General features: G+C 39.1%; 2 protein-coding genes and 1 long non-coding RNA gene across 3 annotated transcripts; all 3 read left to right on the forward strand.

Annotated features, from left to right (window-relative positions):
* Window positions 1-4,841, forward strand: plekhj1 (pleckstrin homology domain containing, family J member 1). Its single transcript, XM_044368071.1, has 6 exons — window positions 1-395; window positions 587-654; window positions 1,678-1,744; window positions 1,975-2,065; window positions 3,092-3,155; window positions 3,647-4,841. The coding sequence occupies exons 1-6, from the start codon at window positions 302-304 to the stop codon at window positions 3,737-3,739; spliced, it is 477 nt and encodes a 158-aa protein (XP_044224006.1). The 5' UTR covers window positions 1-301; the 3' UTR covers window positions 3,740-4,841.
* A 1,228-nt stretch (window positions 4,842-6,069) lies between these two features.
* LOC122994348 (fizzy-related protein homolog) lies at window positions 6,070-14,445 on the forward strand. Its single transcript, XM_044368977.1, has 14 exons — window positions 6,070-6,256; window positions 7,177-7,250; window positions 7,741-7,869; window positions 8,072-8,135; window positions 9,242-9,372; window positions 9,473-9,558; window positions 9,653-9,836; window positions 10,130-10,195; window positions 10,604-10,706; window positions 10,841-11,025; window positions 11,156-11,389; window positions 11,860-11,964; window positions 12,424-12,516; window positions 12,881-14,445. Exons 2-14 carry the CDS (start codon window positions 7,182-7,184, stop codon window positions 12,920-12,922), a joined length of 1,491 nt encoding a protein of 496 aa, XP_044224912.1. The 5' UTR covers window positions 6,070-6,256; window positions 7,177-7,181; the 3' UTR covers window positions 12,923-14,445.
* Window positions 14,446-19,058: 4,613 nt separating this feature from the next.
* Window positions 19,059-21,503, forward strand: LOC122994298. The gene is made up of 2 exons (XR_006406561.1): window positions 19,059-19,262; window positions 20,944-21,503. It is a non-coding gene; the product is annotated as an uncharacterized LOC122994298 (long non-coding RNA).
* Window positions 21,504-25,055: the final 3,552 nt, after the last annotated feature.

A 25,055-nucleotide genomic window follows, 5' to 3' on the forward strand; every position in this document is an offset into this window, starting at 1 on the left:
TACCGTACCTACTATCACCACCGAGGAGTGTCACTGCTGCCAGCTGATAGCAGTGTGTCCGGTGTGTGTAGCACGAAGCAGAAGTCCTTTTCCTGACTGCAGATATGAGCTGCAGCACTCCGTCACATCCCGAAAACATCAGATAGCGAGACAGCGACGTGTAACTGAGTTTCTACAACACAGTCACCGTTTTTCTCCACGGTGATCTGACTCCGTTAGCACGTTTTCGGTCGTGGAAATGTAGCCAGTTTCCCTGTTGACTTGTCTTCAACCTGCGTGTGTTACTGCGTCAGTGATCGTGATGCGTTTCAACGAGAAGGAGCTGGTGTGTCTGAGCCGTCAGCCCTCAGAGATGGCTGCTGAACTGGGGATGCGAGGACCCAAGAAAGGAGACGGTACTTATTAAATCACTTACTTCCGTTTCATGTAACGTGGGCAGCAGCAGCTGTTAACGTCAGCAACAAATGGAGATATAATGTCTGTGTCTTTCATCACCTGTGGTAACAATACTGCACTGTATGTTTGTGTGTGTGTGTAGTCTGATCAATTTCATCTCAGTTCCCCTTTTTTTGTTGTTATCATACAGTTGTAAAGAAGAGGCTGGTGAAACTCGTCGTTAACTTCCTCTTCTATTTCCGGACTGATGAGGAGGAGGTGACTAATATTTGAACACCTGTACTGTTTATTCTGCTTTTACTGTCACAGCAAATGTCCTTTTATTCTTTGTATGCACTCTGTCTACCTCATGATGATGGATTGAGTTAGGGCTGAGCGATATGGACCAAATCAAATATCGCAATATTTTTGACCAAATACCTGCTACAGTATTGTAGGGATGACCACTGGTGCTTTCACAAAATATTTACATAATGATAAATAATCATCAATAATGTGGATATAATGACTAAGTAGGTAAAGGCAAATAATAGAACAGCTAGAACAGTCTGGTAAGTTCAGAAAATTACATCACTTTACTGTAATGCAGCCTTTAAAATCAGAAAAAGAACACTTATGCCATATCATGATAGTACGATATCCAAAATCTAAGATGATATATAGTCTCATGTCATGATAGCAATATAATATTGATATATTGCCCAGCCATACATTTAATTGTTTCTCTGTCAAAGAACAGGTTCACATATTTTTCAAGTGTGTCCTAAAACAACAGTCAGGAGCCCAAATAAACATTCAAATAGGTTTTTCTTGCTCTTATCATTCCCCCTGTTCATACTGACCATTAGAAGATCCATTCACAATGCACTTACAGTGTAAGTGATGGGAGCCAAAATCCACAGTTCTCCTTCAGTGCCAAAATGTATTTAAAAGTTTATCTGAAGCTAATATTAAGTTTCAGCTGTCCAAATGAGTCAAATCAAGTAGAAAGTAAACAGTCTTTTAAGTGCCAAAGTTCCTCTTTTTGATACTATACTTCCACTGCAGCTCAACAGGGAAACACTGTCTGAGGGAATTTGATGCTAAAAAGACTGTAAATGTAGCAGATATCCACTTGATATGACTAACTAACAGGAGGAATGATTACAGTGAGGAAAACCTCCTTCAGTGTTCATATTTGGGCACCTGGCTGTTGTTTTAAGACAGAGCTGAAAAATTGTGAACCTATCCTTTAATAACACCAAATGTTGAATCGAAATTAAATAATCTTTTATTTGTCAGCCAATTGGAGCTTTGCTGTTGGAGCAGTGTCGGGTGGAGAGGGAGGACAGCCAGACCTTCTCTATTGGTGAGCTGCAGTTTACACGTTATTCATCCAGCAGAATGGATCAAACTGCTTTGTTAATATTTCACTGAACAGCAACACTGAAATGTACCAAAGTCCATCACTGATGCCTCAATATTTCTGTCACTGTTTGTGCATTTGCATTATGTATCTCTATTTAAGTGTGTGTGTGTGTGTGTGTGTGTGTGTGTGTGTGTGTGTGTGTGTGTGTGTGTGTGTCTGTCTGTTTGTAGCATTTCTGGACGAGGCAGAGAGGAAGTATCTGTTTGAGTGTGACTCTGAAGAGCAGTGTGGGGAGTGGATAGACTGCATTATCAAGGCCAGGTTGGACTGCTTCTGTTTTCTTTTTCCATCTTGTTACAACAGATGCAAAGGTTTACATTTGCCTTGAGACCTGTCAATAACTAATCAATCAATTGAGAGACAATAAATTGATTCAAAAAACAACAAATTATGTTGTCATATATCAAGTAAAAATACAGAAACGTATTAAAATATATTTCTGTTTTATGGCTATTGGTCACAGTGCAATTTAAAACATAACTTTAGGCACAGACACTTTGTGATGAGCATTTGCCTGTATTTTTATATTTATTCTAGAAAATAACATAAATAGTGATGAGTTGCAGCAGCTTGGGTTGTAATGTTACATTATTTGATGCATAACACAGATTCGGGGTCATAGTTTGACATGTGATATGATAATATGTGGCCCATATTCTTTTCTGTATATATTTAAACATTCATACATATTGTTTATGGTCGTTGAATAATGTAAAAGAAAACAAAAGACAGTATTTCTCCACAGTAATAACAAGACAATAGGCATGTGAATGAATATTGTAGACTCAAGGACTTTGTGTTCTCTACAGGAGAGTCCTGTATATTAACACGTCTGCAGTCAGTGACAAACACTTTGACATTGGTTGAGGCTCTGGCAGGTTTTGACTTGCAGTAAGATGCTATTTGAACACTGCTACAGTAGTAAACTCTCATGGGTGAAACCGTCACAAATGAATGATGTAGCTGTTTCCAGAGAAACAATGTCACAAGTCAACAATGTGACTTCAGTTAAACAGTTTGGAACAGATCCATAGCTAATTGAGCCTGTCTGGTGTTAATGTTTACTGGGAAAACCATAATAATCCTAATACAGGACAGTGTCAAAGCTTTCTTGGTGGAACATGAATTTTTGTATTACTTTTCTCTGTTAAGATGGTAATAAAGCTGTAATGATTTGGTTCATAGAATGTACTGAACTGAAACAAATCACATACTGAACCCAACACCCAAGTTGAGCAATTTGTGGCCCTCAAACGCATAATCAAGTTGTTATTTCATCTCTTGCAGTTACGAGTTCATGAGGAAGAACCTTATATTCTATAGAACAGAGATCCACAGACTTACTGGCAAGGTGAGACCCTTCACAACAGCATGTCAGTGCACTAAATGCCACACAGATGCTGCTTCTGTCCAACAGTGTCATACCAGGAATGGTTTCCCAGTCACTAAGGATGATTCACTATAACCTCTATGTGAACTGCTCTCAGTGATAGTACGTTAGTCTGAAATAGTTCTCAATTAATTTCATTTGACAATCTGGAGAGAAATTGAGTTTTTCAAATGTAAATTTTGGATGCTGTGAGAGCCACCAGTGAAATCTAGCTCATTTCCACAGTATTGAGGTGGAGGCAGAAGTCTTCAAAGTGGAGGAGATCTCTAAAGGTCACCAACATCAAACCCAAACTTTTTATATGGCTAGATGTTTTTTCTGTTTGTCTGCGTCTTTGTGAACTAACCATTTAATATAAAGTGTACTTTTGCTTCAATAACTGAGAATTCGCTCTGCACACCCTGAGCTGTTGTTTTCTTACAGTCTTTACTCATCGTCTGCGTTCTCCACAGGACCCGCTGGAGCAGTACGGTATATCAGACGAAACTCGCTTCCAAGTCAGCAACGGCCTGCAGCTTAAGCAGAGAGATACCTCCTCTCTGTAGACCAGCGCCCTGTGTCCAGATGTTCTCTGTCTTCATTTTAGTTCATTCCAACATCACTGGCTTGAAAACAGAGGCGTTACCATAAGCACACTAGCTTTTTAGATTGTCACTGCTCTGAATGTATTTAGTGTTGCTGTAAATTTACAGAGAGGCTCTTATGCAGTTAACAGGGTATCTTAGGCCATGTATTATTTCTGTTATCTCATTGTCACTCAGTACAGGTAACACGGGGCTTTGGAAAATTGTACTTTCCTTTTTAGGTTTATGGGATTTTTCACACTCTGCTTGACAGGTTGACTGCCTGTATAAAACGTCTCTTATATACTATGTTTTCTACTAGACATGCTGTAATTTTAGGCGATGTGATTCAGGAAGCATTTGTTCAGGAGATCTGGGGTTGTGCCCTGTCTCAGGACTGTTAGCACTAAAAGCAACACTTCCTTAAACAAGAATCAATCCAGGATATATTAACATTTGGTGCAAACCAATTTGGGAGTATTAACTGTCTTCATTTGAACTGCATGGGCCCTTTGATCTGCTGAGTTGAGCCACACATTGTACTCAGTTTTTGCTTGTGAGAAAAAAGACCTTTAGTTGTCCCAATATGTATTTATCATTTAGCCCATTTAGATTATTTAGTTTTTAAAAACTATACTTTTGCACATAGTACTTTACTGGGAGTTTTTTTTTTAAATTAGAATTTCAATCATGTACTTGAATCTACTGTACCTTTTCTGTGGCACTTTGAATGCAGTTCCTTTAGGTAAGCTGTTGGACCATGCTGGGATACCAGGCTCCTGACATGTTTGGTTTGTAAATGATCACACTATCTGTCAGTGTAGCTATAACAGAATTGCAGCTTATCATGAGCTCAAATTTTGCTCTCAACTACATTTCATTATAAGGCGTTGCTGTATCAAATTGGTAAAATATTTATTTCAGTAGTCAGGAGTTTACCCACAAAGAGGATATGTCATTGAATGTGTGTTTGTTTTCAAACTTGTGTTCAGTCTGTTTTTACTTCATGTTAGATTGTATTTGTTTCACTGCCTTTTCAGTTCTATAGGTTATCTTTTTTACTAATAAAGCCATTTGAAAGATACATGGATACAGTTTATCTGTTAACAAAGATGAAGATATTTGTGTCACAACAAAATGTTACATGTTGCTTTACACTCTGTGTCTAATGAAGCACTGGCTTCATCACACAGAGTACGGGCTAATACGGAGGTCCATTTGTGCCCCATTAAGCAATGTGCAAATCTGGATAAAACAATAGATAGAACAATAGATAAACTCATAATGAGGTGACTCATAATCAGCTTGAGATTTTTCATTTGTGACAAGAAGTGCTGTCAGTCATTTCCTGGTTTGTGCCACTTATGCTGACTTTGCAAGTTTGTGCTTCACATGTTTATACCCAGTGGTGGAAAATAACTAAGAACATTGTACAAGTATTGCACTTAAGTACAATTTTAAGGTACTTGTACTTTACTCAAGTATTTCCATTTTATGCTACTTCATACTTCCACTCCACTACATTTATCTGACAGCTTTAGTTACTTTTCAGATGAAGATTTGACACAGCTTTTAAAATACAACACATTGTTAAAGATGAAACTGGCAGTTTCCAACCTTTTTGGCTTTTGACATGTTAGAAAAAGTAGTGTGTAGTCAGGGTCACATTTCAGATGTCTATGTGTTGTTAACAGCTCCACCAAATAGTGATTTTTCCCTCTAAACTTCTCACATTGTTTCATTTCAATAAATGTTCAAATGATCAAATATTTCACCAAAAATCAAAGATTAGAGAAAAAACCCCAAAACTGAAAACAGATTTGTGTATCAGAACTTTGTTTTTTCTTCTTTCCTCTCCCATTAATCATCTCACAACCCCTCAGATTTATCTGGTGACCCTTTGGAGGGGCCTGACCCCTAGATTGGGAACCAGTGGACTAAACTAGCTAACTATATAAACTAGATCAAACTAGCTCCACCTCCAGCAGCTACAACAGTAACATGCTGCTTACACACTGATGCTTCAGCATTAATAATCTAATGATGTCATATGTAATAATTTATCAGTCTGAGGGACAAAATGAGTACTTTTACTTTAATACTTGTGTACCTTTACAAGATATGTAGGGTTTTTCATGCAGGACTTTTACGTATTTTTACATTCTTGCATTTGTACTTATACTTCTTCCATCAATGTTTGTACTTTCTTGTTGAGAATAGATTCAGAGCTCAGTGGTAACAGTGTTCGGCACCGTACTGATGCATTGTGACACGTTTCCTTGGCAACGCCAAATGTGTGATTCAAAAATATCGACGTCACATCCTTCCCGTGATGCTTAGCGAACACAAATTGAACGCTCGGCAAAAGAAAACATTTGTATTTTGTATGCCGTTTTTGAGATTAAAACTGTATAAAACAAAAAACATTTCATCTCGAATTGACACTGCTGGGAAACAGCAATTCATCGGCTCGTAACGGGTAGAGTTTATCAGGGCACGGTAGGTGTTAATTCAAGTGTAGATTGTGAACAAACAATGTTGCTAATACGTTAGCCAGGCAGCTATCGTATCTTTACGTTAGGTCAGCTAGCGTTAGCATTAGCTTGGCTCTGTATGCTGGATGATTGGATTATTTGTTTTTTTAATCATTTTAATGTTACGATTTCAAATCAGTGACAACTGCCACATTGTCTTTTTTTAATTTAATGGAAACAACAAGCAAATACCTGCTGTTAGAGTGGATTTACGGTCGTAAGTTGCTAGTTTTCTCAAAGATAATTTAAGTGCTGTTGTTAGCAGAAGACTGAACCCACCCGCAGCCGATCATGTGCACTGTAACTAATGTCATTGTCTTGTAACACATTTGTCCATTGTTAGCTAGTTAAAGTGGGATTTAAATCGTCCGTATTATCCGTATCGATTGTTTTTTATGCCATGAATCGTGAAAGAGCTTTGTTGTTAGCACCACAGAGCAATTGTCATGTCAGATTTCTCCTAAGATTAGATTAGAATTGATAGATAGATAGATAGATAGATAGATAGATAGATAGATAGATAGATAGATGATACTCTTTTTTTTCCTCCAATAATGACAAGCTCTAGTGCAACAAGAAAATGCACATTTTCTCAGTCTGCCACTGGTAGTTTAAGCTGTATCATTTATTTACTGTGTAATGTTAAGAAATAAATTGAACATTAGGCCTATATCTTAGTTTGCTTATTATTTTTTGAGTTGAAAAAGACTGAGCTCTCTAGTAAAGCACAACAGTAGCTATTAGATAATTGCAAAAAATATCACTTTTCCACATTGCTAGTCGACATCTGCTCTATGGTTAGTGGCTTTTACCGACCTGTCATGTGATGTGTGCATTCAGGAAATTGTGATATGATTGTGTTATCAGTCTCATTGTTTTTTTCAGGCATCATGGATCAGGACTATGAGTGCAGGCTGCTCAGGCAGATAAACATCCAAAATGAGAATGCAAGCCCAATAGTAAGTAAATAATACACACCCTGCATTGCTTTGTCTGTTATGTTTGTTACTGGCATGTACAGAAGCTGCATTTCCTCTTGAACTGAAACAAAACATAAAGTTCCTTATCTAGCTGTGGTTTCAAGTCTTGACAAGTATTACTAGTATCATGAGGTAATCATCCTAACTGTAGCATGATAATGGCCAGCAAAAGACTTAAGATAGGTAGAAAAGGCGTGTTAGTCTCCATGTGTTAGAGGAATAAACGGTTTAACGGCACAGTCTCTTTCATTTGACGGTGTCATTAGTGTTGAGTGAAAACATGACCTCACCAGCCCAATGACTGGGTTTTTGTGAATGTTGCCTCCTGTTGTTAACACCTCAAACAAATGCACCATCTGCCGCCTAAATGTTCTCCTGTTTTGTTATCGAGTTTTCTAGTCGCTGTCCAATGGCTTGTTTGTGTTTGGCTCCTGGTCAGAAATGGTTTCTCCTCTCCTCCTTTGTGCAGAAATCTTTAGGAGTGGTGCGAGCTCTGACACCCACCAGCTCCCCCTTGTCCTCCCCTAGCAAGCATGGCGATCGTTTCATTCCCTCCCGGGCCGGAGCCAACTGGAGTGTCAACTTCCACCGCATCAATGTGAGTCTGCTGCAATACACCAGGGATATAAGTGTTACTCCTACCAAAAGGACAGTGTTCTCAAGATCGGAGTGTTGATTTATGGCTAATAAAGAAAAAAAAACTAACCCTGTGCCTTTTATTTCAGTTTTTTTGTCTTGATGGTAAGTGTTTTAAGATTTGGTTGAGAATAATCATTTATTTATTTTATTTTCTGAAATAGGAAATTGAAAAGTCGCACAATCAAAACAGGAAAACCAAAGATGGCACAACAGACAGCAACAAAGGTAATTTTATATCATAATTTGATGTCTTGCAATATGTTGTGGATACACTGGCACTAATATCAAGAAAGATTCTGTTCTCAGACTGAGACTTACTTTACTGCAGACATCTGAATTCTAACTTGTTCTGCTTTCATTCAGCCATTTGTCAATCACGACATTTAAGTGATGGATATACATGAATATAGCGCTGCTACAATTAGTTGATCAGTATTTTGTAAGTATTTTGCTAATTGATTGATTGATTTAGTTCTTTTTTTAAAGCAAAAATGCCCCAAATTTGCTGGTTTCAGCCTCTCAAATGTGATGATTTAATGCTTTTCTTTCTCAAACATGACAGTAAACTGAAAATCTTTGGGTCAGACAAAACAAGACATCTGAAGATGATACCTTTGACTCTGGAAAAAAAATAACAGCCATTTTCACTATTTTCTGACAGTCTATAGACAAAATGATTAACCGAGAAAATATTGGCAGATTAATCATAACTGAAAATAGGACATACTGTAAGTAGTTGCAGCCCTACATGAGTACATATATTATTTTGTGTTAAAAACGCTCTGACTGAAAGTTCTTGATAATGCAGTGAATGCTTGGAGTTTATGGTTGATTCCTGTTTTAGAAAACATTTCACCATTTTAGAGGCGTATTTTTCTTTTCACTTTCACAGCTACTGTGATGTATTGAAGATGACTGCCTTGAAATATATTGTATTGCAGAATCACCTGTATTATAACACCTTATCGTAGGAGAATTATGATAGTAATGTATCTTGAGTTATCCTGTGATTCTCAGCCCAAAAAGAGATTAAAAAAAAAAAAGTCTTCTCTTCTGTAGCTGCACATTTGGCCCACGTCTTTTTTGGCTCATTTCCACAGGTATCTCTGTCTGTTCCAGTCAAACTTGATAATTTGACCTTCTCGTGTTTACTAAGTCTGGACAGGCTCATGGAAACTGGAGATAAGCGCTAAACAAAGCTCAGTGAGAAATTCTCCCTGATCTTTAGAGATGTGAGAGAGCTAAGAAATTGCAGAGGGAGCACAGTGTTTGAACTTAATCATTTCAGCAGCCCGGTTTGATTTCCCCTCTGTCTCTTCCTCTGTCTTCAGCGGACGGTCTGGCTTACTCGGCTCTGCTGAAGAACGAGCTGCTGGGGGCAGGCATCGAAAAAGTCCAGGACCCCCAGTCTGAAGACCGCCGCCTGCAGCCATCTACACCAGCCAAGAGGAGCCTTTTTAGTGTAAGAAATGTTAAAATAGCTGTAAATGTTAATGTATGAGTTTTATATGTTTTTTAAAAAAAAAAATCTGCATCAGTAATCATCTGCTTGTGTTTTGCAGTATTCTGTAAGTACTAAGAGGGCTCTTCCTGAAGAGGATGGAAACACAGTCTCTCCTTATTCTCTATCACCTGTCAGTAGCAACAGGTAATATTTTTTCCCTGTCATCACTTGAGTGTTATCTCTTCAACTGAGAAGACGACGTATCATATTCCTCATTATGTTGTCTTGTGCATTGCAGCCAGAAACTGCTACGGTCGCCAAGGAAACCAACACGCAAAATTTCCAAAATTCCATTCAAAGTTCTGGACGCTCCAGAGCTTCAGGACGATTTCTACCTCAACCTAGTCGACTGGTCCTCTCTGAATGTGCTCAGTGTTGGACTGGGTACCTGCGTATACCTGTGGAGTGCCTGCACCAGCCAGGTGTGTGTGTGTGTGTGTGTGTGTGTGTGTGTGTGTGTGTGTGTGTGTGTGTGTGTGTGTGTGTGTGTGTGTGTGTGTGTGTGTGTGTGTGTGTGTGTGTGTGTGAGATCTGTTGATTGAGTGTAGTGAGCAAACCTCCAGCTGTAAAAATATGTCTAAGAGTAAAAAGTTTAGACCTTTCTATCTGTCAGTTATGTTTCACTGGTTGAGCATCAAACATATTAGCTCATGTAAGAAAAAAAAAGGATTTAATTGGATGTCCGTGCTAATCTGTTTCCTCTCCGTCTTTTTAGGTGACCCGTCTATGTGACCTTTCTGTAGAAGGAGATTCTGTAACATCAGTGGGCTGGTCAGAGCGGGTGGGTTTTTCTGTCGTCTTTTATTATTTTTAAAGCTGTTGTCAAGTTGCATTAAAAGGCACCCAAATAAGGTTGAATTAGAATCTGCACACACAACTCTGTTCACATTTTACTGATCAAGCAAGCAACTGTCACTTTGACCTAACAAAGATCCATCATGGATCAAGTCTGTCACTTGATGTTTAATAGAGATGTAAAAGAAGTTTCTGTTTGCAGACTTTGTTTTAACCTTTAAAAATGTGTGCTCTTATATTTTTAGACTGTACCTGAATAATCCATACTTGCTGTTATTTTTGTCACCTTGCAGCCTGTGAATCTGTGTGTAGCAGGTTGCAGCTACAGGGTATTTATTTTTCATAAATGCTCTTACGTGTCATTGTGCTGTTTTTATTTTTTTTTTATTTTTAGGGTAACCTGGTGGCGGTGGGGACTCATAAAGGATATGTACAGATTTGGGATGCAGCAGCAGGGAAGAAGCTCTCTGTACTAGAAGGACATACAGCCAGAGTGGGTGAGTTGAGAGACAGTTACAGGAGTAGAATATTACTACATTCATTGATTTTCACACAGTTGTTTGGCATCATCTCTCATTCATGGTCGGTGAATCATCTTCCCTTCCATCTGCCTTTCATTGTCTGCCGCCAGGTGCGTTGGCATGGAATGCGGATCAGCTGTCGTCTGGGAGCCGCGATAGGGTGATCCTGCAGAGGGACATCAGAGCCCCGCCTCTCCAGTCAGAGCGCCGTCTGCAAGGACACAGACAGGAAGTCTGTGGTCTTAAGTGGAGCACAGACCACCAGCTACTAGCGTCAGGTGGAAATGACAACAAAGTAAGCAGGAAGAGATTTTAATCTTTACTAGCATCTTATCAAAACTGCTTTTTCCAAATATACCACAGAAAATGACCAAAAACTTACCAGACACCTTCTCTTTCTCTACCTCCTCTCTTGTTGTCTATAGTTGCTTGTGTGGAACCACTCGAGCGTCCTCCCGGTGCAGCAGTACACAGAGCACTTGGCCGCGGTGAAGGCCATCGCCTGGTCTCCCCACCAGCACGGCCTGCTGGCCTCCGGAGGTGGCACCGCCGACCGCTGCATCCGCTTTTGGAACACTCTGACAGGCCAACCGCTGCAGTGCACCGACACTGGCTCTCAGGTGTGCAACCTGGCCTGGTCCAAGCACACCAACGAACTGGTGAGTCACCTGAGGCTACTGGTTTGGAGCGTGCAGTTGTGAAGTAGAATACATGCCCCTGTAAGTGTTTAAAATGCTGGGAAATGTACAATACAGTAATATACAAGAAACTGTCTTTTTGGTCAGATGAAAAGATCAGTACAAATTTTTTCTGTGGAAGCTGCACACAGCATCTTAAAAGTCATGTTCTCAAAGTAAAGTTGACATTTTGACACATCATAGTAACTCTTGGATGAGTCTTTGATGTATTGATGAGTCTAAAATACATACCATGTAAATAACAGTTTTTAAATTGCTGAAAGGCATATTATTTCCGCTAGCTTTTACCGCTAAGCTAAACACAGCCCTCTGCACTAGAAGCAGAGATATAATTAGGTTTTTTTTTTATCTTATTTGACAGGCAACAAGCAAGGGTGCCAATTGAACAATGTTGTTCCTCAGGAGGTAAACGTGTTGTTCTTTTTCTGCAGGTCAGCACACATGGGTATTCCCAGAACCAGATCCTGGTGTGGAAGTATCCCTCCCTCACTCAAGTAGCCAAACTTACGGGACATTCCTACAGAGTACTTTACTTGGTCAGTATATACTGTATGTTTTGATATGTGTCTGTCTGAAGAACATTATAGTCCCAATAGTCCCATAGTTATCATGGCAAACTAAAACTGAAATAGAGAAAACTAGGTGCTAAAAACATAAATGGAAATGAAAATAAATATAAAAGCTAAATCTAATTAAAAAAGAAAAGAAAAAAAGTGAATTATTTCTACATTTTTAGATTAATCTCAAATAAAGAAATGTTTAGATGAACTATATGTGCAGCTATAGAAACTGTTATTATGTTGCTGTAGAGTAAGTAAACCATCCACAAGCTCGTCCTGCTCTCTACATAACCTCCCACACTGAAAGGGAACTATAATGAATCTGAAAATGGCAAAAAAAAAAAAAAAAAAAAGAGGGAAAAAGTGATATACTGTTTGCCTAATTTCTGTGTTAGAAAGATTTCAGTGTATAATAATGAGTTACTGTATTTGCAGGCCATGTCCCCTGACGGAGAGGCCATTGTGACGGGGGCAGGAGATGAAACACTTCGCTTCTGGAACGTCTTTAGCAAGATGAGATCCACTAAGGTATTTATTCTCTCCATTTTCTTCCTTGTGTATTTTCATTATCTATGAATGTGCCCATTATCTTCACTATTAATTGCTTGGTATATAAAATATCAGAGTATAGTGAAAAATGTCTGTAGCTGATTTGTTGAATTAAATGTCTTTTATTTGTCGGACCAACAGTCCAAAACTCAAGAGAGACTCAATTTGCTGCAATGGAAGACAAGAAAATGTACATGTTTGGCTGTTTTTTGCTTAAAAGTGACTCAAATTATTCATCAGCTATCAAAAATTGTTAATTTTATCTTGCAGCTCTAATTGAATCTGTTCTGTTTATAATATTACCTCACAGTATCTGTCGCTTCTGTCCTCCTTCCTCTTTCAGGAGTCGGTGTCAGTGTTGAACCTCTTCACCAGGATCCGGTAGTCGGCACACCTCTGTACTACGAGGGGAATAAAGACTGGAAGGGAATTTATTGTAGCATGTGTCAAGTCCGCGCTCTACATGATGAGCCCCTTCTTTTGAGTATTCGCCTCAGTAGTCGACAGAGGGCCCACTCGATTGGCCTTAGTTTAATTAGCGAAGTTGTAGCTGGAGGTGGGAGGAGCCGGTGACGTGCACAGCCTGAGTGTCGAGGGCAGAGGTGATACATACGAAAAGTATTCCACTTCCTCCTGGATGACGGAGCCGCTGCCTCCAACAGACCCGTGATCTCTGATGATGATGAGGAGAACTTTAGGGAGTTTGTCTCCCTACGTGATTATGTTTTGTTTACAGACTGAGTGTGTGCATACCTGCCAAATATTGAGTTTGTCCTTTTTGATTGTCTATTTATTTTCTTTTCTTTCTTCTTCTTCTTTTTTTTTTTTTTTTTTTTTTTTTTTACATATTTTAACATATATTATTACTAGTGTGTTTGTTTTGAAGGCTGGTAGGTTTTCTTTTATGTGTGTAATTGCAGTTTTTGGTCTGATCTGTGGAGTATGTCTGACTTTTTCCCTTCAAGGGTTAAGGTTTGCAGAAAAATGAAAACTTGTCATTTTGTATTTTACTGAGCGGCAATAACCTTACATGTTCACGCTGTACATACTGTAATCCTGCGCTGATCTGAGAATTGTTAATGGTTAAAAAGGACTGGAAAAAACAGGCCAGATCTCCTTTTTTTTTTTTTTTTTTTTTTAAAGCTGACATTAAGTTCATTTTAGTCTAATAATATGATATAAAGCAATGTTGGTAAACATTGTTTCATAATCGCTCAAGAAAAAACAACCAACAGCATGCGGCACATCTTAGAAGAAAAAAAAAAAATTCTAAATATAATTCACATGAAAAATGCTGTGTAGCCGCCACATTTTGCTTTTTGTGTGACTTGTGTGGAAGCTTTTCTCTCATCTTGTTTCCTTAAATTCTTAATAAGAAAAATCAGGCAAAAGGAAAATTAAAAGAAAAACTCGTTGGCTTATCAGTGCAGTCTGTAACAGCAACTGAAGCACACAGTAAAAACATTTGGGATTCAGTCAGACAGTGAAATGCTGCTCTGTGCTGCGTCTGCTAAGATATTCAAGCCGAGGGCACTTGTCTTTTGCTACTTCAGATCATTTCTGTCTTTTGAGGTGTGATGCTGTTTTTTGTAAGAAACTTTCATATCATCTGCAACCTTCTCCCCCTTCCATCCCATAATTTTTATTTCCTTAATTCCCACTTTGAATGTTGAGCCAACTAGTGTGCCACATTTAAATGAACACTATTTATTTGTGTTGTGTAGAAAGGTTGTTGTACAGCGATGGCATGTTTGTTGACTAATGTTATCTGAGGGACGCTGAGGAGCAGTTTAATGCCACTTGAAAATCAAGACGATGCTGCCAACTTGAATTACAGAAAGAATGTTAAAAAAATATTAATATTTCTGTACTGAGAGATAATCAACAATTAAATGATCATATCTTGTACATTATGTCTCAGCTGTTTTATTTTCCTGTAAGTAGACAAAATGTAACATTAAGTAAAAGAGGCTGTATCTGCGTTACACTTCTTTCTAGCCCAGGCTCTCTTATAGGATGGCTGATGTTCAATTTGTCAACAAATCCCATAAAATGACTAAAACCAATAATGTGTAATTTTAGGTTAAAAATATGAAGTTTGATTTTGAAACAATTGAGCTCTATAGAATAAGCTAATAAGATTACTATGTTTTAGTCAGATCAATTAATTGTTGTTTTGGCTCGACAATGAGAAAAATATAGAATATTTCAGACTTACCTTTTAACCCTTTTCTTGATTCCGTTTTAGATCCAAACAAATAATCCAACAAGTTTTTGTCTTGCTTGTCAAGAGCCATTTATTATTAAAAAAAATCATATAAAATCTATTGATCTATTTATTAGCTCTATCTGTGATACATCTTGAGTAGAGCTGCAACTCATCACCCCGTACTGGTCTCCCTTCACTGGTTACCAGTGAAATACAGAATTGATTTTAAGATTCTTGTATTTGTCTTTAAAGCTCTGAATATTTTGGCACCAGCCTCCAACTCAGGTCTCTCTGTTCCACGTTCCCAGTCAAAATCATAAAGGTGACGGAGCTTTTTCCAACACTGCTCCCAGACTGGAACAGTTTGCCCTTCACCGTCAGATCTCCACCATCTATCACCACTTTTAAATCCCAGCTAAATACCTATCTTTATAGAATCAGTTTTGAGTCCCCCTAATTTTTTTGTAGCATGATAAAACTGTTAACTGTGTCTGTTACAATTTACTTATCTATTTGTTTTATTTTGCTTTAATTACTTGAAATTATTTGACTGTATTTTACATTTTTCTGTAAGGTACTTTGGTCAACTCCTGTTTTTAAATGTGCTCTATGAATTGACTTAATTATATTCTCAATTAATCAATTAGTCATTTGGTATAAAAAATGTCAGAAAATGGTGAAACATGTCGATCAATGTTTCCCAAAGCTCAAGGTGACATCCTCAAATGTCTTGTTTTGTCCAGACCAGCAGTCCACGACCCAAAGATGTTCAGTTTACTATCATAGTGGACTAAAGAAACCAGAAAATATTCACATTTGAGAAGAAAAGTATGACATTTTTTCTTAAAAAATGTCAATCGATAATCAAAATAGTTAGCAATTAATTTCCTGTTGATCAACTCATCGTTGCAGCTCTAATCTTGAGGTTCTGACATCAAGATTGGAAAACTGTGTTCTGTCTTCATTTTGTCATGCAAAACATTGTGTTTCAGACAGATAAATACGTCATATGAGCCATAAATATGAGCTTCATTTTCATGTTCCCATGATAGTCTTCTGATTAATATAAATACAAATGGGTTATTTTAATTTATTTATTGTTTGGCCACCATGAGCTGCCTAAACAGTTTCAATGCTCATGGGCATAAAAGCGATTTACACCATTCTTCCAAAAGATGTTCCTTCATGTGGTTTTGATAATGGTATTGGAAACTGCTGTTTCTAGTATAAGTCAGAAATCTTCCATATATAGTACAGTACAGTATGTACTATTGTGTTGGGATCTGGAGACTGAAGGCCACAACATAATATACAGACACAGAAGTGGGTCTTTGTGTTCTTTATGGAAGCATTTGTAGACTTTATGTTTCTCCAGTCATGTATTCAGGTTTTTCTTTAACTTATCACCCATCTGAACATCTTCCAGCAGGTGTGACTCTCTGTGAACACCACAATCGACCTGTGTGCTCATTTAGTTGTGAGGACGTGTTGACCTATGAACAGCTTTAAATTTAGTGATTCACTGCTGCTACCACACTCAACCTTAACCAGGTTACCTTGAAGGTGAAAATCAGGTTGAACACTCACAAAGAAATATCCTGTCAGTAATATTAACTGTCTTTATCTCAGGCTACGAGGAAGGTTAAACATCCCAACAGACAGCTATCCTTGGTTACGCATCACATTTATTACAGAACAAGAGCTTTTAACGGCTACAAAACATCCTGAAGCTTCATCTTATTCCCTGGAAGTTTGCGGATTTTCATCAAATTACTAGTCAATCCCACACAAGCGTAGTTTTGACCCAGAGCATGAAAAATAATGAATGTTCGCTGCCTCCTAAAGCGCCTACACCTCTGCTTGCACCCTGTGGCCTATCCAAACTCACTCTTACACATTTAAACAGCAAATGGATTTTATCAGTGTAAACAACAGCTGAAGGGTGTAAATACATGAAGATAAAAGGGGATTTTGAACGATGGGTTTTTGCTACGATTTTACAGATAGAAATCCGAAAATGGCAAAGAATGAATATCATCCTTTAATAATTTGTAATCTGACTATTTATTAGATGGAGTTTAGATGGGGAAGACAAAATAATTAAAAAATCCCAGTGCTAATTTAGTGGTTTAAAAGGTAAAGATCTTTTTGGGTTTGTTTTTCTGTGTGTTGAAAATCATTGTACTGTTGTCCTGCGTGACCCAGCTTCTATCAACTTCTATTCTGAGCCCTTTCTTCTCCTTCAGACTCCATTATAATGTCATCTAAATAACATGTGTAGTCCATTATAGTAATCAGATAACTAATTTGAATGGAAGACATTCAAAACAGTCCTCCCAGCTCATCTTTGGCTCGCGGTGGGCAGATGTTAACATTAAGCCCTGAAAGCAGAGGGAGAACAGAGGAGGATCACTAACATGCATAATCCTACCTCCTGATGTTTCTATCAAGAGGCGCAGAGTGCAATGTTCATTATACAACTAAAGCCTCACAACACAGCGAGCGGGATCTTCCCCCAGGATTCCTCCCTAAGCCCAACTCTTGAGTCGCATTGATGACTGGCCCACACAGATATCAAAGGAACAAGGCTTTTGTGATAACTAATGGCTGCAGCCACCCAGGCTTCATTCAGGTCATTTTGTCAGAGGGAACAGAGCACAGAGAGGGTCACTCGTGTGCCTTATTTACAAATACACACACGTCACCCACCCCAGCAGCGCCTTGCATTCATAAAATGGGGGATGGGTGTTTTCTCCACAGCCTGTAAAAACTGTGACGGACCATCAAATAGCAGGTGTCAAAGAAGATGCTATGATTTAAATAGCTTACAGAACAACATAAAGATTCACTGGTTGATGACTGATTGTCATGAGATTTTGTCAAAATGTCACACAGGCCCCTGAAAGCAGCAGGAAACACACAAGCTTGTCCTTATAACCTCAAGGCAAACCTTTCCGCTGCTTTCATAGACCAAAAGTCAAATGTTGCACTGTCACATTTCATTTTTCTCTTTGTAAGAAAACAAACATTTCTGACGGTTAATGATGACACCAATGACATTAATCCAAAACTACAAAAAAAAGAGCTTTTAAACCTACAATAAGCACACATTTAAATCACTGCTTGTAATTTACCAGCCTATTGTGACTATTGTGTCATTTGAAGGTGGCACAGTGGGAGAATAATACAGGAATGACTTTATTATTATCTCCCAACCCACTGGATAGACTCGTGTCCAGCTGTGGTGCATCATAATTCCTCGCAGTAGACAAAATTTTATCGAAGGAGGGTTGGTGATGTATTCTGATATACACTCACCGAGCATTTTATTAGGAACACCTGTGCAATCTAATGCAATCCAATACAACAGCTCTGCCATAAATTCTACTTTTACGAAGCTTATACATTGTTTAGATTTCGTTGACATTGACAGTGTTCCTGATATTTTGTGTGTGTTAATGGGGTGGACAAATTATTAGAAACACTTTTCAATACAATGCACTCCAGTACACCAACACCACCCACTCCACTACGACCTCAATAATAAACATAAAGTAGAATTATCACCTTTCTGACAGCTTCGTGAAAGTAGAATTTATGGCAGAGCTGTTGTATTGAATTACATTAGACTGCACCAGTGTTTCTAATAAAGGGCTTGTGAGTGTATATCTGGGGTACCTGTACTCAAGGTTTGGAGTCCCTATTATTCGAGCTACAATTGACAGATGGCTTTATATTTGAGAGTGTATGGATATACAGTATTTCCACAGGAATAGAAGTAAAATTACATTTAAACTGTAGCCAAGTGCCATGTACCTGTACAATTTCCACTTATTGTAACAATTTCAATCTTGTTGTTTCCATCACAAATTAATTAGATCCCTAATCTTGATCTCACTGCTCAGGTTTAATTCAATTACATGTGAGCTCCTCGCCACAGTCAGGCGCAGGTGCTCGCTCAGGTGAAGTCTTTTGGACTCTTGGGACGCATGATTTCAATTAAGTCGGGGTGTTTCCTCGATCGGATTAAAATGATGCGCTGCCATTAAGGTTAGATTGATTTATTCCTGCAGTAATCAGAAATCTGTCCTCTTTCTGACTGAGGTTTTAAATTAAAAAAACAGGTGTCTTCCACCGACATACACCCTCAGCCATTTATCCATCTGCTTTATTCATATGGATCCTTAACCTTCATATAATGTAATTTGGCTACTGGTTTGGGCCGCACCCTTAACAGGTCTGGAAAAAAAAAATCCACGTCAATTGGCCTCCTCCCGCAGCCGTCACTCCACATCGTCCCGCCTCTTCCTCGTCTTCTCTCAGCGGACGTATAAAAACACACTGATCCATCTTCCCCCAGCCTACCCAGTAACATCACGATAACCATTACGTGGAGCTCAGATGGGAGGGCGCACAGGCTCAGATTGTGGCTAGTTTCATAGAAAAAACCCAGCAGTGAAAGAGACGCGCTGCATAACATTATGTCGGCATCACCTGTTGTTCCCGTCGATAAACGGTGAGTCCATCCACTTAGCCTTTGTCCTGCTCGTTTTACACAGAGAATGCAATGTTAGGATGTTTTTATTTGCAGGATATGAATGTGTTTGCAGATTTTTCGCTCCACAAAAGCTGCCTTTTTGCACTTCGGGGACTGAAAAGCAAACATCATGATGAAGCAAACAGCCTTCGAGCTATTAAGGAAAATATAAACAGCTGCTGAGACAAAATCCCGACTGCGTCTGAGGGAAATTAAATGACATCCCCTTCCTCCTCTTCCTGCCTCGCCTGGGGGAGAAATGTTTATCGTGTCGTCATGTTTGCCGTGATTTGAGAAGAAGGGAAAAAAAAGATAATTGACCTTATTTCAGATCAGGAGCAGCGTCAACTGCAGATTATACATGTCAGATATCAGTGGACTTGGGCTTTTTAACCTCCTGAGAGCAAACTTCGGTGCAGCAACAGGTGGCATGTTTTTTTTTTTTTTTTTTTTTTTTTTTTTTTACCCCGGGCCTGAATCGAGGCGAGATGCTGAGGAGATGGACGTGGAGGAAAAGTAGGGCGTCATTCAGCACCGAGACACTGGACAGCTCCCACGTCGAGGGCTACAGTACACGTTTCCTTCAGCCGCGATCTGGACGGAATAAAAGGTTCATTTCTCGCTTTTTTTAGCATTACTTCCCGTTATCATGTTGACACGTCTTCTGAATATTAACCTAATGCTCAGCGTTAACATGCACCTACTATTTGGAAACTAGATGGACGATTTCTGAGTGGTAGAACAGCAAATGAAGTCGTTTGTTTTTAATCAATACTGTATTAAAATGAGCTTACTGGACATCATGGATCATCCATTCTGGGGTCTTCTCTTGGTCTTAATAGAGTGCTGTTTCTGCTCAGCCATCCTCTTTTCATAGTTTGCATTCAAGGACCCCCCCCCCCCCCCCCCCCTTTCTCTCCTTCCTTGCTCGCTTCCTTCCTTCCTCCCCTTCCTTCCTCTCACTAAACTGTCCCCATCTTCCCATCCCCCTCTTCCACTGACTCCCAGTCTTGTTGCATAGCTACCAGCTCAGAAACATACTGGAGATGCAGGACAATCTGTCTGTCTCTTTTCTCTCTCTCTCTCTCTCTCTCTCTCTCTCTCTCTTTCTCTCTCTCAGTCCAAATGTGACTTATTGGAACACAAATCACTGGTCAGATTTCCATTTTCTACACCTAAATAGAGTAACCACAAATTGTGCACAGCTTAAGGTTTCTGTCCATTGCATATGGTGAACAGCATTTACTCTAAGTGCTGTGCTGTGATCCTCTCTCTCTCTCTCTCTCTCTCTCTCTCTCTGTTCCTCCCCTCCTCCTGTCTCCCTCTTTTGAGAGGAGCTGAAAGGTTGGCATTACAACAACAAAGGAAGGATGGAATGTCAACAGGCTTCAGAGAGAAATAGGTTGAGGGAAAACACAGAGATGGGAATTGCATGTAGTGTTTCCATCTCCGACATCTAAAGTTCAAAACCTGTCAACACACCTCGAGCTGGTGGTCGGATGCTCTGTAGCACCTGTTTCACATACCTGCAGAAGCTCTTTAAGTCTGAGGGCTTTATACGTGACGCTGCAAAATGAATATGTAATGTTTAACATCAGTGCAGTGAAGGGGAGATTCAAACTTGGTTGTCACAAGGTTGTTTCTTTTTCTTTCATTACAGATTGCCAGCCGTGGATGTGGAGCCACCAACAGAAAGGAGGGGAAGTGTTGGTAGTGCTGAGTGGAAGACTAGTGATTTTGTTGTGACGCTGATCAAAGAACAACAAGTCCCAGTCTGCCTCTCAGCACAAGCAGTGCTCTTCAGGCCACGTCAGCTGTAACCTGCACAGCTCTTCAGAATCTACGTGCATTTTCATGTTGCCATTGTGGCAGAGTTTCCCTGTTTGTTCAGCAACAACAATATGAGATGTCCTTTAAAAATGCACCAAGGCTCTGGTGTGCGCCTGTGTGAATGGGTGTAGCCTTAATGCTCAGCAATGTTAATTACCAGCATAATTGCAATCAAAAGCATCATTTAAGTGGAGAAATTCATGGAACAGAAACACACACACACACACACAATGAAAACTGGTCTCAGACCTTGGGGAAATACTGTAATAATGGCATGTAGCACACTTTGTACAGAACAGACTGAAATAACACAATGTTGATTAATAAATCTGCACTGGAGCGTATTGTTGAGTTGTTATAAAGGTGAACTAAAACCACAGTGTAAACCACTGAAGTGTATTTCTGCTTTCTTTTCTCACATCTGCATCAACACACACATGGCAGCATTGGATCTGAAACCACCACATACAGTGTACGACACACACCGAGGAGATCCTTAAAGACAAAATCTATCCAATCTATCCTGTTCTTTCCTGCTAACTATACTTCATCCTGCTGTCCAACATATTACTCCTCTTAGATCAGATGGCCTGCTGCCAGAACACTTTACTATGTGCAACACTTTGAGTACTTAGAGGACTAAATACATGTCATCCATTAGTAAGAGGGGTCTAAATCATTCTATGGACTTAAGTGGCTGCCTTGGTTGCTGTAATGGGCAGTGGAGTGGCTACCCTTCTTGTAGTGCTCTAGTAGTTTCTTCAGTATGTGTTTCAGTTCTGAGCGACCAGGTGAATGAAAAGGGGAGATAGAAGGACTCGTTCTGATCCCAGCTGTGGTGTGCATAGAGCCGGAGAGGTCTTTGTGGTGACGTATAGAACACAGACATGCATGCATCTAAAGTCACACAAAATAATAAATCACAAAACCAACAGTGCAGGCAATCATCCTCATTGTTAAAAAAAAACCCAACATTTGGAGGCTGACCTGACTTTCTGCATGGTGACTAACATGTTGCTATGCCTCATGGTGTCACAGAAACCACTCAGTGTGAACTTGGTGGCAGTGTTAGGGGCCCATTAGGACCAGAAATAATTAGGGAATGTGTCTCATGCACACAGTTTCCATTACTTTATGTAGTTCTGCATTACCCTTCACTTGCCAGTATTTGGTCTGCTTATGAGCTGGATGCAGAGCCAGGTCTTTCTGAGTTTTGATTAATATCAGTAAACAGACCTGAGCAAATATAAGATATCCACAGTCACTAAGAAGTCTGAGAGGCGCGCTCACACAGCAGAAGACATCTGTGATAGATCATAGTCCTCTGCCAGTATAACAGCTGATACTGTATTCATATAGGAAAAGAAGGATGAAGACATAACAGACACACACACTAAAAAGAATTAAATCAATCCACTTCACCAAGGTATGTCAGATTCTACCAGCTGTATGTAAATATATTAACGTAGACTTAAAAAATAAATGGATGAAAATGATTGAAAAGTGTTGAAGCTTTCAGAAATTCAAAAAAAATGTTGTTACTAGGATACCTGAATGATTTAAAACAATATGAAAAGTAAAGATTGTGACATTTATCTTGTATATCACTGAAATCCAAAGCTGTGAATATTTTTGATGAGACCAACACACAGTTACATTTGAACGATGAAGCACCTGAATCATCTTTATCTCCACTGACTGTAAATGCAGAGCAAAGAGCAAAAATCAATCATGTCATCACCGTTTCCTACAGTATTAATTACAATCCTTACAAACCCTGTCTTTTATAAAAAGCTTGCAAGGATTTAATTAAAAATGCGTCGTGGCTGGTCTCATTCACACTGCACCCTGTAAATCTCCAGATTGGCGGCATGCTGGTTTTTCATATATAAAACCAGGGACTGGCTTGCGTTGCTAAGCAACACAAAGGAGTCGAGTGTATTTGTTTATTGGCCAATAAGAATGCAGACAAAGTTTCAAGGTTTTCTGGGAAGGTCCTGTAATAATATAACTCACAGGAAAAAAAAAAGAGCAGAGCATTTTCTAATAACAACCTTTCATATACATATATCTGTGTATAAATATATTATGCATAAAGAGGCTGCTCCCCTTTGAATCCTTCATAGAGCTCTAAAACAGCTTTCAGCCTGTTTGGTAAAGGAGTAAACAGGTGACTAATTTACTGTTGGTTTTAACAACACTCCCACACACATAACAAACATAAAATCACTACTAAATCCTTTGTCTCCTGTGTGAAAGAGGCTTAATAAACGTAAAAATGAAATATAGGGTTCAAACCTTTTTGCACTAAACAGAAGGAAGCAGTTCAATCAGCCAAAATGAAAGCCACGGGCAGCAATGAGTGGGTTTCAGGCTTCACAAAAGTGAGCAAAGTCACTTCAGCTAGTTTAATTCTGTTAAAGAAGAAGTGACATCAATTACACACTTACTTGTTTCATCATCACAAAGCCTACAGCATTTCAATAATTGTGCACTCAAAGTTCCACCATTTGTCCCCCCTTCATTGGATTTGATCGAAACGCGATGTGTATGTTCAGGAAATAGTACAGGATGTCTCCAGTGTGTTTAATCAGGATTGCTCAAAAGCATCTTGAGTTATGAGCAGATTTGTGATAGGCCACGCCTATTGCACCAATCAATATTTTGGTTTACACTTCTTCTCAGAGCATGCACACCAACTTTGGTGAAATTCTGTCTGCCAGCTTTTCAGATACATGTCACGTGTGGCACCAAATTTGGTGTTAATGGAGTCAAAATCCAAAAAGTACATGCCATTATTGTTTTTTCAGTTTATGCAAATTAGCCAAAAATCTATCATGGCGGACTTTTATGGTCCAAGATAGGCTCGTAGCTACCACTGAGTACACCGAGGTCATGTCCTCAGTATTTTCTCAGTATTTTAAATTAAAGTGACAAATTGCTAAAACTACTTAGTTGTATGGTGTGTTGTGAACAAAGGATGGATGATACAAATCCACTTAAACAATTTAAGAAGAATATAGAATGGCAATAATAAGGAAGCGCTGCGGTTACATAGCCTACCTCTCGAAGCAAGATTGGTCAGTTCCATCAATGGTAAGCCTGGCTACGGCCCTCCATAGACTGTATTGCACCTGACCTACACACTCAAAACAAGTAACTACGAGTTACACCACAGGTACAGAAGCAGCAGCTCTGTTCAAGATCTGAGCTCACAAAGCATTAACCTATATGCTTGCAAAATGTGACATGTCCAAACTTTTGCACACAGAATCAACGAGGAGTTTCTGCTCTGACATTTCTAGTGGCAAAATATTCAGGGTGGGAAACAGGTTACTACATTATAATAAAGTTACACTGCATGGCAGCAGCTTTGAATAAACAAATACCTTATCGCCTCCAAAAGTGGCCCTTGCCAGGTCATGCATGAGGTTTGTGGTGATGAAGGATCACATCAGGGCATAGAGCCATATTCGCATGCATGAGAGAGAAGTCAATCTCTTCTGGGTCATTGTGCTGCTAAACATTTTGAAATGACAAGACTTGCTGTTTCCTTTGGCTCTCTAAAGCTGCACCTTCATGTATCAGAATCTTTGAGGACAGGAAATGAGGCACATTACCAAAATGTTTCAGTGATAATTTATCACTATAATTAATTGATCAATAATAAGAATTTTATACATCTTCCTTGAATCTGTGGAACGTGTTGTTTTTTGTTTTTTTTTCAAAGAAATAAGTTTGAATCAAATTGTAATTGTCCAAGTCAAAAATGTTCCAGATCTTCTTTCTTCCCTTGTATTGAACACGCCATTTTTGGTGGGTGTAGCACCCACCAAATTTGAAATTCATTATTTCTGTCCCTGCCAGGCTACTCCACACCCAAGAGTTAAAAAAATTACAAAGTGGGCAGTAAGCTACAGTACATTAGGTAAGCAGTGATAC

Source organism: Thunnus albacares, chromosome 12 (assembly GCF_914725855.1).
Source record: "Thunnus albacares chromosome 12, fThuAlb1.1, whole genome shotgun sequence".
Taxonomy (NCBI): Eukaryota; Metazoa; Chordata; class Actinopteri; order Scombriformes; family Scombridae; genus Thunnus; species Thunnus albacares.

Coding starts and splice junctions, on each gene's coding strand:
- plekhj1 (XM_044368071.1), top strand. CDS start 302: ATGCGTTTCAACGAGAAGGAGCTGGTGTGTCTGAGCCGTCAGCCCTCA. Junction 655..1,677: donor TCCGGACTGATGAGGAGGAG/GTGACTAATATT, acceptor TTTATTTGTCAG/CCAATTGGAGCTTTGCTGTT. Junction 1,745..1,974: donor CAGCCAGACCTTCTCTATTG/GTGAGCTGCAGT, acceptor GTCTGTTTGTAG/CATTTCTGGACGAGGCAGAG.
- LOC122994348 (XM_044368977.1), top strand. CDS start 7,182: ATGGATCAGGACTATGAGTGCAGGCTGCTCAGGCAGATAAACATCCAA. Junction 7,870..8,071: donor TCAACTTCCACCGCATCAAT/GTGAGTCTGCTG, acceptor TTTCTGAAATAG/GAAATTGAAAAGTCGCACAA. Junction 8,136..9,241: donor CACAACAGACAGCAACAAAG/GTAATTTTATAT, acceptor CTCTGTCTTCAG/CGGACGGTCTGGCTTACTCG.